Source organism: Malaclemys terrapin, chromosome 2 (genome assembly GCF_027887155.1).
Source record: "Malaclemys terrapin pileata isolate rMalTer1 chromosome 2, rMalTer1.hap1, whole genome shotgun sequence".
In the NCBI taxonomy this organism is placed as follows: domain Eukaryota; kingdom Metazoa; phylum Chordata; order Testudines; family Emydidae; genus Malaclemys; species Malaclemys terrapin.
In genome coordinates this window covers 216,629,025-216,644,599 of record NC_071506.1, presented here as the reverse complement: position 1 = coordinate 216,644,599, position 15,575 = coordinate 216,629,025, and the positions used below count along the sequence as shown (strand labels likewise).

General features: G+C 40.6%; 1 protein-coding gene across 4 annotated transcripts in view; it reads right to left on the bottom strand.

Moving 5' to 3' along the window:
- Window positions 1-7,148: 7,148 nt before the first annotated feature.
- NGLY1 (N-glycanase 1) overlaps window positions 7,149-15,575 on the bottom strand; it is a 68,818-nt gene continuing 60,391 nt past the window's right edge. For 3 of the 4 annotated variants that reach the window (XM_054019945.1, XM_054019942.1, XM_054019943.1), the window contains one exon: window positions 7,149-15,564. In XM_054019945.1, coding sequence (XP_053875920.1) covers window positions 15,389-15,564 — 176 coding nt within the window. In that variant the 3' untranslated portion in view covers window positions 7,149-15,388. The remainder of the gene's footprint in view (window positions 15,565-15,575) is intronic. The other variant, XM_054019944.1, reaches the window with a different exon arrangement.

Below are 15,575 nucleotides of genomic sequence, written 5' to 3'. Positions count from 1 at the left end.
AAAATGCTTGGGTGGCTCACAGGCTGGTGGTGCCAGGGAGCTGACTCCCAATTAGGCACAAGCAAATCTCCCTCATGCTGGAGGCAAGGGGGTGTAAGGAACTGCCTCTGACAATCAGGCCTAGTGGTTGGAGTACAGGTCCCAGGTGGGCATAGGGTTGGGTCTGAGCTATGGCTGGTCCTAAAATTGAGATCTGGGGGCAGGCCAGGGTCAAAACCAAGATCAGAGTCTGTAGACAAACAAGAATTAGAAATGTAGTCAGTCCAGGTGCAGGCCAGAGGTTAAAGCTGAGTGGTCACAGTCCAAAGACAAGACAAGCTGATATAAAAGCCGGAGTCCAGATACACACTGAAGATTGAAACCAGATAGTCAGAGTGCAAAGATGGGAGGGGGGGACACACATAGGCCCCACAGGAGCAGAGCACCTCCTTGGCCAACATCCTCCTCCTGGTATGATGGATGGCCACCTTGGCCAGTGCCAGGAGGAGGTTGACAAAGAGATTTTGCAACTTCATGGGGCCACAAATGGGGTGTGCAAATATCGGGAGGTGTGGGGAGAAGTGCAGCCAGAACCTGAGGAGAAAATTCTGGAGAAGCTGGAAAAGGGGCTGCAACCTGGTGTATGCCAGGGTCTCCCTCATGCCACAGAAGGAGCAAGTGTCGGGGGGGGGGGGAGGGAAACTGTGCCAGGTAGATAATGCACAGATTTTTGCCCCCCAGTTATGAATTGCACAAACTGGTTTAGAGAAAACAAAACCAAGTTTATTAACTACAAAGGATAGATTTTAAGTGATTATAAGGGTTAGCAAACTGATCAAAGTAGATTACTTAGCAAATAAAGCGAACATGCAAACTAAACTTAATACACGAAAGAAGCTGGCTACAAGATGTAATTTCTTACCTAAATGTTGTTTTAAGCAGGTTGCAGAGTTTCTGGAAGACAAACTGCTCTTGCTTGCAGCTTAGAACTCCAGCTATTCCTTTCACAGGCCAGACACTTTCTAGCCTGGGTCCAGTCCTTTCTTCCCCAGATCAGCCTTAGGTGTTTTCAGCAGTCATCTTGGGTGGGGATTCAGTGAAGAACTGACCCTGATTAACTCACTCCCCAGCCTTAAATAGGATTTACATATGGCGGGAATTCTTTGTTTCCCCGTTTGATCCCCACCCCCTACTAGTAGAAAAATACTAGCAGTCCAAGATGGAGTCCAGTACCAGGTGACATGATCACATGACTTTGCAGTGGCAAAGCAGCCATAAGTCCTCAGGAAGACCTCCCTGGATGTGGGAGATTAGCATCTTCAAAGTCCTATTGCTCTCCCTAATGGCCCATCCAAACTGATTGCATTCTATCTGGTGGGCGTTCGTCAGATGTAAACCCACTTGTAATTGTTACATAGTCAATATTCCTAACTTTAGATACAAAAATGATACATACATACAAATAGGATAATCGTATTCAGTAAATCATAACATTTCCAATGATACCTCACATGACCCATCTTGCATAAAATACAACTTAGTTATGTCATATTCATATCACAACAATATCTCTATGAAGAATATTGGGCATAGTGTCACAATGCCTACTAGGAAACAATAGAAAAGTTAGAATTTTGGGGGGGAAGAAGAATGGGTGGGTCATTGAGTGGGATGAAATGAGTTAGCTAGAGGGTGGACTCAGCTGTCATTAGATGTTGAAGAGGGAAGTGAGTGAAGTTGTGGAATAGGTGAGAGGAAGAGGGCTTGGTTCAATAGAATATAGACTTTTCTGGAAGGTGAGCAAGGCATCTGATTATATAAAACTGTCTAGTTCATCTTACTTTTCCCTGGTTAGTGTTGGATTCATTAGATTTTCTCACTTTCACATTTACTACAGTGCAAGTGGATGATAAATACTGCAAATGGGTGATGACTGTTTAATGACTCCCAGACATCAGTGAATGAACTAGAATTTGCCACAAATGAGTTTTCCATTCGTATAATATTAGTATTACCATAGCATCTAGGTAGGGTGACCAGAGGGCAAGTGTGAAAAATCAGGACGAGGTGGGGGGGTATATAAGGTGCCTATATAAGAAAAACCCCCAAAATCGGGACATCTGGTCACCCTATATCTAGGAGTCCTATTCATGGACCAAGACCCAAGTGCACTAGGCACTGTATAAATACAGAACAAAAAGATGGTCTCTGCCTCAAGTAGTTTACAATCTAAGTATAAGACAAGAGATAGCAGATGGCTGCAGATAGAGGAGTACAAATACACAGTGAGACAATGGATCACCATGACAGGCAATGGTCTCAGCACACCAGCAGCCTACACCTCTGTAAATGTTGCTCCGGTTGTGATTTAATGTGCAATTCTTGCAATATACTAGTTCTAATTTTTCTTTAAAATAGCTCAACTTATGCTACATGTTCTGTATCAGCATGTGTCGCACACTGAATTATGTTATTTCCTTTCCTTTCCCCTCCACCTACCCTATCTGTAGAATGATTTTTTAAATTTCTTTGAATCTGACTCACTCCTGTTTATTACCATATACATTGCCTGTGTGTCCCGTGGGAAGGTGGACTTTGTGCTGGTGTTTTGGCACTGAATATTCACAAATGGCTGAGCTACATATGATTTCCTTATGATCTGTTACTGATACTGCATGAAAAGCAAATGCAATAAAATACAAAAACTTTACAAAACATAGACAAAATTGCCTCTGGCCAGTGTTTCTTTCTGTTTAGGTTTTTTTTTTTTTTTTTTTTTTTCTGTTTTCAATCATGTTTTTTTGGGTCTGGGCAAATAATACAAGCAAAGCTTGTTATCCTCTGAAGGGTATTTATGCCAGGGTAGGCTGAATGCCTGTTCCTTTGCCTCATTTTGTCATTCAATAATTCCTTATTTATTAATAAAGAATTATAATATTATAAGACAGATACACTGTAAGTATCGCATTTTAAAAAGCGTCCTGGCAACAAGAATTTTTTCAAGTAGACTATTACTGTCTAGTGGTAGGAGATCAGGTAGCAAAGGAGCTACATGTGGGAAAACAAAGTTCTGAACAGCTTGTGATTTATATGACAAAGATACACTTCTGCTTTTGCTATAAAGCAAGGGAATTGAGAACTGAAGAGGGACTACATGTTCTTTCCCTAAAGAATTCAGAATCTGTGATAGGCATCAAAATTCTAACTGTGAAATATAGGAGTAAAATATAGATAGTAACAGCAAGTATGGCAAATCCCAAGGGGAGGTGGCCTCCTATTGGATCGAGCACCACCCACATGGATCTCTGCCAGTGCTTAAGTGGTCTGTCTTGATATTCAGTTTATGTCCATCACTGGCAATCTTATCGGGCCACCAAAGCTTTTGATGCCTATGGGATAGCAAGCCATGTAGCTACATTCCCTGGTATGCATACCCTGGAATCTGTTGGTCTTTCTTTCTAATAATATATCAATACTAAGAAAGCTGCCAAAACTGAACTACTGCTGTTGGAGGCAGTTGCTGGATTTGGCTTTGAATATCCTAGTTTCTGAGCTTGTCCAGCCACCTGATATGGAGCAGCTGACAAAGATGGCAAGAATAAAAAATGTTAATCTAGTGTTCTTCAGCCTTCCTCAGCATTCATATTTTATTCCTGGGGGAATTCTGTGATTGACAAATTTAAATTCTGCTCCAAAAAAAGTAAAAATTCTGCGCACAATATTTTAAAATTCTTCAAATATTTTATTTGTCAAAATAACACACTATAATCATGCTGGTTTCAATTATTTTGGTAATTTAAATAAACTACAATACAATGGATGGAGAATGAGAATGGGGCGCATTAGAGGAAATCCCCAAACCTCCTTTGTCTGATAGTAATGTAGCTAGGTTTGACCTTTATTTCTAGTTATGGCTGCATATATTTGTTGACTAATATGTTCAGGGTTACAACATAGGCAACTGAAAAGCAAGTGAGGGTTGGTGAATCAAAGTCACAATTTATATTGGCTACTGATGGTCTCCAGAAAGGTCAGTAGCAAACAGATCATGGAGCATATTTTGATAGGAAATGTTTTCAGTCCAATAATTTAGACCAGTGATAATCACTAAAGCACCATAAACATTTATAAGTCATACTGTCCTTACAATAAGACTCCTTTACACCACTGTGGCAATATAAAGGAGCTTTAAAACCTTTACACCTGTTTTACACCCCACGGGGATTCACAAAAACAATGGGAACAATTCACTAAGCAGGCAGGCTGCTACATTCTTCTCTGCCTGAGGGGAAAGAGCCTGCCCCATACCTACCTGCTCGGCCACACCCAAAAGCCCTGCCCCTCCATGCCAAGCATGCTGCAATAGCATGCAAGAGGGACAGAATGGCTTTCTCTCACACACATGACTGCCCAGCCCCACCCTCACCGGTGATTTACGTCTCTACCAGCTGCTCCAGGCACCCATATTGATGGGCCTGAGCTGACAGGGAGGGGTGCGTAACCACTCTTTAGGCTTCCCTTTGCTTCCCCATCAGAAGTCATTTTTCTGTGGAGTAGCAAAGAAATCTGCAGGGAACATGAATTCTGTGCCTGTGCAGTGATGCAGAATTCCCCCAGCAGTGATATTTTCAGTACTGTACAGTGGAGGTGGTATAACCATGGTTCTGTAGATTCACAGCAAGTAGGTAGTAAAAAACCAATCCTGAAGTCCTTACTCAGAAACTCCCATTAAAATATGATCCTTAGGTTTTGATCCTTGGTGAATGGTCAAATACTTTTACATTGAATTACTGATTTCAGTCACAATAGCTTTTCATACCAAAAAACGTAAAAAGTCATTGGGCTTGAACTGTTTCATTTATATGTATAGTGGTTTTCTTTGTAGGGTGCCATGACATTAATTTCCTTTCCTGCCTGAGAGAGTTGGAGTACTGACTTACTTTGCTGAACAAAAATCGGTTGTCATGTCAGTTTGCCATTCGATTTTCAACAACTTTTGAATGTAATCAGCTACAGGAAACAGTCCCCCAACCTCTTTTTCTCTGATATTTCTTTTGGGAATTCCAGTCTGTCATTTTACGTTTTGTTTACTCATGCTAGAGCTGCATAAACCATTACTACCCTTATGGGAGTTGCTCTACAAAGACGTAGGCAGCAAGTTCTCAACAAACAAAACACTCAAACCAAAAACACTTTAGAACATCTTTAGTAACATACATAAAACAACACGGTTTATTTTCATACTAGATGGCATAATCTACAATGGGCATTATGTGAGGTGTGCCTCCTTGTGGCTGGATCTGGGAATTAGCTTATGCCACATCGGGCACCCCTTTCTAGTAGTTGCATGCACTGTCACCCTTCTCTCTGTGTGATGCAGGGTGTGCCCTCATAATGACTTGGCCCTCCAGACAGGTCACTATACAGTCCCCTCCTTCTAAGATAAAGTCCCACTGGATAAGCTGTCCAATGCTGTTTCAGGCAGTCTGTTGTTCTGACTGCAGGTCCTGTGTCACTTTCCCAGTAACTGACAGGGGAACCCAGGCCTGCCTGCTACTTCAGGTTCCTGCAAGGGAGTTTGCTCAGTCTCAGTTGTTGTGCGTTGGGCTCCTTCCTACCCCACAGCTGTCTCCTTGACTATCTCTGGGTTTACCACTTGTGCTTCCTCCATCCCCCCATACCTACTGCATCCTCTAGGCCTTTTGTAAGACTCCCTATTCCAGGGCAGGACCCCAGGGCTTACTCTCTCTTGGTCTTCCTCATTGTCCCTGGCCAACTCCCTTGCCCTCTAGAGTTTGATTGTAGATCTCCCTGGAACTTCTTCCTTCTCGCTTTTATACTCCCCCAGCTGGGCTTTATCTGCAGTTAGTGTTTATCAATCCCTGGATTCCCTCCAGGTGTAGCATATAAGATTAATTGGCCCCCTTTGACTCATATTAACCTGAGTTGTGGGATGTTCAACCCACACAAACTACTTTTTCTGTGTTGTCTTTTATGTTTAGGAAGGGTAGTGGTGAAGTAGGGTGATTTCTTTTCTGTTTAAAGGCCTTATCCTGCAAGTTGCTGACCAGGATAGTTCAGGGTGCTCCAGATCTTGCATGATCAAGTCTAAAGGTTGTCTTTCTGGAATGACTTTTCTATGTCCCTCTGAATATCTTTTCTTTGCTTTGTGTTCTCCTTTTCAGTGTGTGCTGTGTGTGTGTGTCCGTCCTTTGGGCTTCTATCTTGATGCCTTAGTCCACTGAAGCTGGGGTGTAAATTTTAATGAGCACCACCATATTGCCAGGAGTGGCGCCAGGGTTTTTGTTGCCCTAGGTGGCAGCGCTCCTTCTCTGAACATTCAGGGGGCCCCTGGTCTTCGGCGGCGGGGATCCTTCCGCTCCACATCTTTGGGGCACTTCAGCGGCAGGTCCTGGAGCGAGTGAAGGACCTGCCGCCGAAGACCCGGAGGGGAAGGACCCCCCGCCGCCAAATTTCCACCGAGGGCGGCAAAATGCCACCCCCCAAATCCTGCCACCCTAGGCAATTGCATAGGGTTGCCTAGTGGAAGTGCCGGCCCTGCGTATTGTGCACCAACAGCCCTGTATAGACCCTGTTGGCATGCACTAAAAACACCTTAGTGTGTGTTAAAGGATCCACAGAGGCCAATTAGTGCACAACATTCTAGTGTGAATTAGAAATGTATGCCCCAGCTAGTGTGGACTAAGACACAGGGTTTTTTTCCTACACGGTGCCTTTCTCTGATTTCTGTTCATTGTCAAATACCTTTCTATTTGCTGAAAGACAAAAAGTTCAATCTAAATGATACATACCAGGATGCAATCCAGACTAATGTGTAGCTGTGTCACCCCTGCCCTGTCACTTGGGTGCCCTTTACAATGCCTTGCTACTGTAGCCTCCAACCTGGACTCCTCATAGCCTCCACCATGTAAGTCACTCCCAACTGTGACTGTGTATGCTGCCAGCCAGACCTCAGCTCTTACCAGCCTACAAGATTACCACAGGGTGACCACAACACACACCTAGTCCCAGATTTCCCCCCAGAAATTTATGTCCTGTACTGCCCAGCCCTCTCCTGGACAGTATAACTATATTAAGTTCATTATTCCTTTAAGGGAGTAATATGCATACAACTTGTTACCCAGACACTCTAACTTGAACACACTGGATTAGATAAAACCATAAAGTTTATTTACTACAAAAAGAGAGATTTTAAGTGAGTACAAATAATGAGGCATAAAAGTCAGAACTGGTTACAAGCGAAACAAAGATAAAATGCTTACTTGTGCCTCACCTAACTATATTGGATTCAAAGCAAAGTTTCACATGCTTTCAGCAGTCTTACTGACCAAACTCTTTAGGTCAGAACCCCTCCCCTAGAGTCCAACGACTGCTTTCTTTGTCTCTTTAGGGGCAGTGAATGCTCTGGGTAGGGAGAGAGAAAGGGGTATCTGCCCCTTCTTTTGTAGTCCTGTCACCCCTCTGAGAAGCATTTTCAGCTTGAAGCATGACGACAGGCAGTCTATGTGGAAGGGAACTCCATGCTGTTTCTTTGCTAAGATGTAGATTTTTGCTTCTACCCCCTTTCCTGACAAAGAATGGCCACATAGCAGGTAATGGCCCATCAGCCTTGTTTATACCTGGCTGAGGCATCAGCTTGCCCTTTGTCTCTGAGGAACTGGTTTAGTCACTCCCCAGACTTATCTGAAAAACATACTTTTAGTCATGATTTCAGCTTATTTTTATAATTTCAAATATAATGCTGCTACATGCATTTTATCATGATATTACTGGTCAGCAAATTGAGTCTTTAAATGATACCTGACAAGACATGGCTTGTACAAAAATTTTTACAATCGTGTATAGGGTGTGAATACTGGTATATTCTGGCACACCAAGCTTCACCAATGACCGGTAACTTGGAGCTGGGTAAAATCTCCACTGGGTTTCTTTCTGCATCACTGATCTCACTACGGTTCCCATATATCACGGATATGATGTGCTTCAGTCAGCATGGCAAACTGTACAATAAATAACAGTGTGATCATTGGAAGGACTCCAGGAAAAGTTGTTTTGTGTTTATAACTTCTGACTCAGCATGTTTGAGAAAGAACTTGATCACCCTTCCGTAACATGCCAACTCTTATAGTTGCACAGCTGCATCACTGAGTGAACCTAATTGTCAGATACCTGGCTTTTAACTTTGTGGCTTCTTTGGTGTTAAGATTTTTCATCTCTGAGTCATGACATCCATGTACTGGTGTGTGTAGCTGGTGAATTGAAGGCTACATTCACCTCTCATTGTGCATGCATAACTCCTTACCTTTTAATGAAGAATATTAACATAAGGACGGCTATACTGGGTCAGACTAAAGGTCCATCTAGCCCAGTATCCTGTCTTCCGACAGTGGCCAATGCCAGGTGCTTCAGAGGGAATGAACAGAACAGGTAATCATCAAGTGAACCATTCCTTGTTGCCCATTTCCCAGCTTCTGGCAAACAGAGGCTTGGGACACCATCCCTGCCCATCCTAGCTAATAGCCATTGATGGATCTATTCTCCATGAATTTATCTAGTTCTTTTTTGAACCCTGTTATAGTCTTGGCCTTCACAACATCCTCTGGCTAGGAGTTCCACAGGTTGACTGTGCAGTGTGAGAAAATTTGAGAATTTAAGGGAGTCTAGGGTAGCATCTCAAATTTGATGTTTTGTTTGGTTGTATATTGTATTTTGTTGTCTGTAATAAGAAGTCACCACAGTGTGAGAACTAGACCATGTCGTTCAGAGGCTAGGTCATCAGATCAGTTTCTGCTGCTGCTGCTCCCACTAACATGCTGGGTGAATTTGCGTAAATCACTTCTACACGTGCCTCACTTTCCTCATCTTTAAAATAGGGGTGATACTTACCCGCATTTGTAAAGTGCTAGATGAGAGTTGATGGTGTTCCTTTCATTATCTGTCTAGTTAGCATACAATCCCTGTTCCATCATTTTGAGTGCAGGCGTTAAGTAAAGATATTGTGATTTGGTTTCTGCCAAGTCAACAATGACTATTTTTATTCTCTCAACCTCACCCACAGTTTAGACCCTTTGCTCCTAACCCTATTATAATATGAGGCTGTACAATTCCAATATGGAAGCTGGTCCACATTAATGATCTACTAATACATTAACTGAACATCTGTCAGGAGACAGTAACATTGCCACAAATGAGGGCGGGGAGGGAGATGGGGGACTCTTGGTAGCTGACTGTCCTCATCACTGGCCTTCAAGGGAATTTCCATTGGTTTTCATTTCATGTTGTCAGAACTCTGCTGATGGGTGTTTCCAGGTTTCAGCGAGGGTACATACAGTCTGAGTGCCTGTTTTCATGTCATTGTACTGAGGAGACAAACATAGTTTATTTTCAGTGTTCTGTATTTCCTGATGTTCAGAATTTGGAGTGTATTTCATTCTGAACCAATGTGTGGAAAAAGCTTTTACTGTTGCCTAATATGTAAAGGCAACAAAACATCATTCAGGATCAGCAGGGATCATTTCCACTTTAGAGGACCGCCTGCTTCTCTATGTGAGCATTTAAGGATACATCTACATGACAAATTTACATCAGAATAATTACATCTCTCAGGGGTGTGAAAAATCCACACCCCTGAGTGACATAGTTATACTGACCTAACCTCCAGTGTAGACAGCGCTATTTCAACAGAAGCATGTCTCCCATCAACATAGCTACCGTGGAGGTGGATTAACCACACCAACGGGAGAAGGTCTCCTTCTGGGTGATTGGGGAACAAAATTGCAGATGAAATTCAATATTGATATGTGCAAATGAATGTACAGTGGAAAAAATAATCCCAGCTATACATACAAAATGATGGAGTCTAAATGAGCTGTTAACACTCAAGAGAGTCATTGTGGACAGTCCTCTGAAAAATATGCAGTGGCAGTCAAAAAAGCTAATAGAATGTTAGGAACCATTAGGAAAGGCATAGATAGTAAATCAGAAAATATCATAATGCCCCTATTTAAATTCATGGTACACCCACACCTTGAATACCGCATGCAGTTCTAGTCACCCCATCTCAAAAAAGATATATTAGAACTGGAAAAGGTACAGGGAAGGGCAACAAAAATGATTAGGGGTATAGAACAGCTAGGAGAGATAAACAAGATTTAGGCTGTCCATCTTAGAAAAGAGACAACTAAGGGTGGATGATATAGAAGTCTACAAAATCATGCATGGTATGGAGAAAGTGAATAAGGAAGTGTTATTTACCCCTTCACATAACACAAGAACCAGGGGTCAGCCAATGAAATAATAGGCAGTGTGTTTAAAACAAGCAAAAAGAAGTACCTCTTCACACAATGTACAGACAACCTAAATACAAGTGGGTTCAAAAAATAATTAAATAACCTCATAGAGGATAGGTCCATCAATGGCTATTAGTTGACATGGTCAGGGATGCAACCTTCAACTGACAGAAGCAGGTGCTGGATGACAAGAAATGGATCACTGAAAATTGCCCTGTTCTGTTCATTCCCTCTGAAGCATCTGGTTCTGGCCACTGTCGGAGACTGGCTAGATGGACCATTGGTCTGACCCACTGTGGCGATTCTTATCTTCTTATTGCCTGCAATGGGCTCTCTTCACGTACAGTGCCCCTGGCAAGTAGAGCCCTGCAAATCTGCGGATATCCACATTGGTGGATGTGGATATCCGTGGACCATGATTTCAGATCATGGATCAGATGCGGATATCCTAGGAACTTACAGCAATGCAAGATATTACTTTTTGTTATTTCTTTGGTGGCCACAAGTGACTGGTAATTCCACAGCCCAACCTTGTTAATATTGTATTTTAACACAAAAAGACATATTATGATCAGCTATAAAGAGATATGTCATACCAATAAGGCAAATACTATCCAAGAGAGAGGGACTTTCTATTCAGGTTGCTCATGTAAGTCTTTGAGTAGCAATGGCATTTAAAATTATGTTTCAAGTGTTAATTTGGCTATTTTTGTGCTTATCAGAAGAACCTGTTCGAAAACATTACTTTTGTTACATTTCCATGATGCTTTGAAGGCAGTGTAGGTATGCCATGTAGCTATATATTCATTTTTGTACACAATTACATAGAGTCTGTAATAGGTTGACGTCCTACATATATTATGATTTGGCCTTGCAGCACTGGAACCTGTATTTTTTTTTCTCTTCACACCCCAAACTCTTAAAAAGCCATGTAAATGGTGACTTCCATCTACACATGGCCTAACAATTTCCCCATTTAACTCAATCAAGAACACACACCACAGTCGTCACAAATTAATACCCATACTTTTGAAGCACTTCATAGCATGGAACCTTTTTACCTTACAATATTTTAAGTCCACTCTAGCATAAGGTTTTGTCAAGGAATCATTGATGAAAGAAAGCAAGTACTGTCACAGGAAGAAAATGGCATTTAAGTAAAAAAAATATTGCCTTTTTAATAAAAATTGGTCTGCACTGAAATGGAGATCAGAAAAAGAGGTCATTTAAAAGAATGTATTTGCTAAAGAGTTCAACCTATTCTACCTTACAAAGGGTACTTCAGGGACACAAGAGGGAGTTCAATATACACCTCTACCCCGATATAACGCGACCTGATATAACATGAATTCTGATATAATGCGGTAAAGCAGTGCTCCGGAGAGGCGGGGCTACGCACTCTACCGGATCAAAGCAAGTTCTATATAACGCGGTTTCACCTATAACGCGGTAAGATTTTTTGGCTCCCAAGGACAGCGTTATATCGAGGTAGAGGTGTAACTTTTGTATTTTACTTGTATTTAATCTTTGGGTTTTCCTCATCAAGTCTTTCCTAAAATAAGTATTTCTACTGATTGCTATTGCTATAATCAAAATGAAAGTAATACTTGAGTTGCAAATGTATTGTTGATTAACGAGGACTACAATATTTTAAATCTCCTCACTTCATTCAAACATTTTAATAGTGCACATTAAAGGCTGCATTGCTTTGAGTGGATGACTCCCTCCATAGCCACTGTTTTTAACCTGAGATGGTCTGGCCAACCCAGAGTCCAAAATTGTGTGTGAAAACTGAGCAGGCATTACTTTCATCTTACTAATATTAAATCTGATCCACTATCTGCTTACCCAATTACCAAATATGGTTAGGGTTTTCTGGAATTCCTAATAACCCTCTTTTCAGTAACCTAATTATCTATATCTATAGATATAAAATATAATAATAAAATTTAGGATATTGAAAAGAGAGGACTGTGTATCAATTTCTGACTTGCAATAACAACCCTATCAAGGCAGCAAAGATTACATAGTAGTAAGAGTTTTATTATCCAGTATCACTAGATAGTCTTTTCTTGCTCATTGACTTCTAGTAGAATTTATGGCATGAACATTTTCTTTACTTGTTTTATCCTCAAATCTCATAATTAAGATCTGGTAGAAACTGACTAAATTTACATGGTTACAACACTGCAAACAATTTTGCCAATTAATTTTTGCACTAGGTGAGTCTTCACATTAATTTTTCTGTAAAAATAAGTATATGTTTGGGGTTTTTTAAGAGCTCCAAAATTTAAATTAGGTTGTGAAATCCACATCTAGCTATACATTTTATTATTGAGATTATTCAAAAATTTTCACAGAAATACCCAGGCAGCCATTTTGGCTAACAATCACAATGATATCAATCTTAATTGATGGGGAGAAGGCTACTCCTCTTACTAATGCCCCCTGAGAAAAAGCTATGTTAAATGTGGACTAAATGCAGAGCTAAGAAGCAATAGGTTCCAAGTTCAGAGTTACTAACTCCTGTGATTGCAAGTCTCTTTAAGGTTGTTTAAAAACAATTCATGACATCAGGGAAAGCTGAGGATTTTCTTGTAACTCAACATTAACTCCCAGTGTGTGCCCTTTGTGAGTGACACTGCACTGCTCTTGCTCACCAGGGCAATGGAGACCTGCAGAGGAGTATGCAGTCTTCTGCGGATTATGTCTGCCTCCATAGATGAAGGAGGTTGTGAGGCTTTGCTCCCTCCAAAATACACTTGGTCCTCCAAACCCATTCTGTTATGGGTCTGTTTTATAGGAAACTGTGATTTTTGGTTTGCCTGAGCATCATCCTGCAGTAAAGGAATTTTTCTGCTTTTTATTAGTTAGTGATGTAGGGATGCTTCATCACTTCTATATCACCAGTCATCTTTTGTGTTACAAAACATTGCAAACCCTTTTCAATCCTCCTTATAATAAGCCCTGATTCAGTGCCATTAAAGTCAATGGGAGCTTTGCCATTGACTTCAGTGGGAGTTGAAGCCCATAATTTATAGAGAAATGGTCTTGTAACATGTCCACAAACATAATCAATTTATTTCCCCTCTTTACTGTGTACTGATAAGATCCTCATTGCTACTAGTTTTCCTCATAGCTTTGTAATTCTTGCTACTTCGCTGTTCAAGCAGAATGTAGAATATTCTACTCTCCGTTTATTCCTTCTTCTTTTGAGTATTTTCAATTGATTCTACTTGATAATTAGTTCTTTCGAAGTCTCCTATCTTCTGTACAAACCCTTTTTTTACATGGACTATTTCCTTACCCTTTAGCTCTGTCTTATACTTTATTCCTCACTATTAGAACTTTTTGATTTTTTTTTTCTTTGAAGCTACAGGTTAATCAAGGCATGATGTCACATTGTACTAGGTGTGCTTGGGAGTATATGTGTGTATATTAATATTGTTCTGTTAGGTGCAATTCTGTGCATTTCACTTGTGTTGAGTTGCTCAAGTGTTCTCTACGTAGGGAGTGCAGAGTATCTCTTCATAATCACCCACAAATGACCAGTTTAAATCCTGAAGTCTCTTCTTAGTTTGCATAACTACACAGGTAATAAGGTAGTCCATCACTTTTTAAAATCCCAACATAGTCCTTCAGATGTTTGTTTGATTGTGTGTTTGGGGAGGGAGAGGAGAAGGAGACAGAGTTACACAATTTCTTAATAGTTCATGGAGGCTGTTGAAATCAAGCAATCAATCTCCAGTGGCTCCTTATACTGCATCCACGGCACTCCCAGCCCACAACAGGCCATGGAGCTAGACCAGGATTGAAAATCGAAGTTTGATCTCCTGAATTATAGTGTTGGTTGTGTTTGGGGCAAAAAGTTAAAAACTGAATTCTATGGTCTGAAAATTTTTATGCATCAAGGGGGGAAAAAAAGCACCTCATGTGGGGCATAGCTCAGTGGTTTGAGCATTGGCCTGCTAAACCCAGGGTTGTGAGCTCAATCCTTGAGGGGGCCATTTAGTGATCTGGGGCAAAAATCTGTCTGGGGCTTGGTCCTGCTTTGAGCAGGGGGTTGGACTAGATGACCTCCTGAGGTCCCTTCCAACCCTGATATTCTATGATTCTACTTCTAGCACCAAATCTGGTGCATGTGACTCAGACTGACACAAGATAATAGCTTCTTAAAAAGTGATTATGATCTATCAGCTCAATAAGCAACTTAATAAAAAGGGGAATAAATATGGATTTATACAGTATAAAATATGTATAACAAACTAGGCATTTTCCAGGATAAAAATTATGTGTTTTTACTCAATTTTAAATTTCTATTTTACATGATAGACCATAACAGAATTTCTAGGTACATGTTGAACATGACTTTCACATAAATGTATTACCCAGTATACTATTATACTCCAAAATATGTTTATTACTTAGACCAATACACACATATATCTAGGCCATCTTTAAAAACTGCCTTAATATTTATCCAAAGCTCCTTTTCTGGTGTATCATGTAAAATAATATTGTATCTTTTAAAATGCCTAAATAGTATGTAGATTTAACCACAGGAGATGTTAGGGGCTAATATTATCCTTTATACAAGTCTTTTAAAATTAAAAACAACATAACACATGCTGCCTACTAGACAACTAAGTGCAAATTTTAACTCCAAATAACAGCAGAGATTGTGAAACAAACCAGCCCCCAAATTCAAAGTTAAAACTGCTGTATGTTCCTCACTCAGTTTTGCTTTCCCATCATTATTTCCCCCTCTCACTATGAAGCAAGTTTAGGATGGAGCATCAGTTGTAACTCTGAATACCTTAATTTCCATGTTTTGGATGAAACACGTTTTTACTTTGGCATTTCCATATTTGCTATAAGTTTACACAAAAATAAAACCTTGAAAATTCCAATGTTTCTCTATGGTCCATAGTATAAAATTTATTATTTTCATGATGGCCAAATTAAAACTGGCAAATGGGAAAAGAAATGCCAGTGGTATGAACTATGGTAATTGACAATCAAGTCCTCACATTGTATCCACAGCATATTTTATACAATAAATCCCTGTTGCCAATAGCATTTCTCCTCTGTTTAGATTCTCAGAGACCAATGAGTTTTATAATTATCTCCAAACAATTTTCTCCAGAGTTACTTAAGCTCTCTCTAAACAGCTGGGTGTGCTGCCATGCAATATCACCATCCCCTCCACTTAGTTCAGCTTCCAAAATAACTTCTGTTGCATCAGAGAAATCTGAATAGGAGCGAAGAATTTTATCTGTTGGGGGA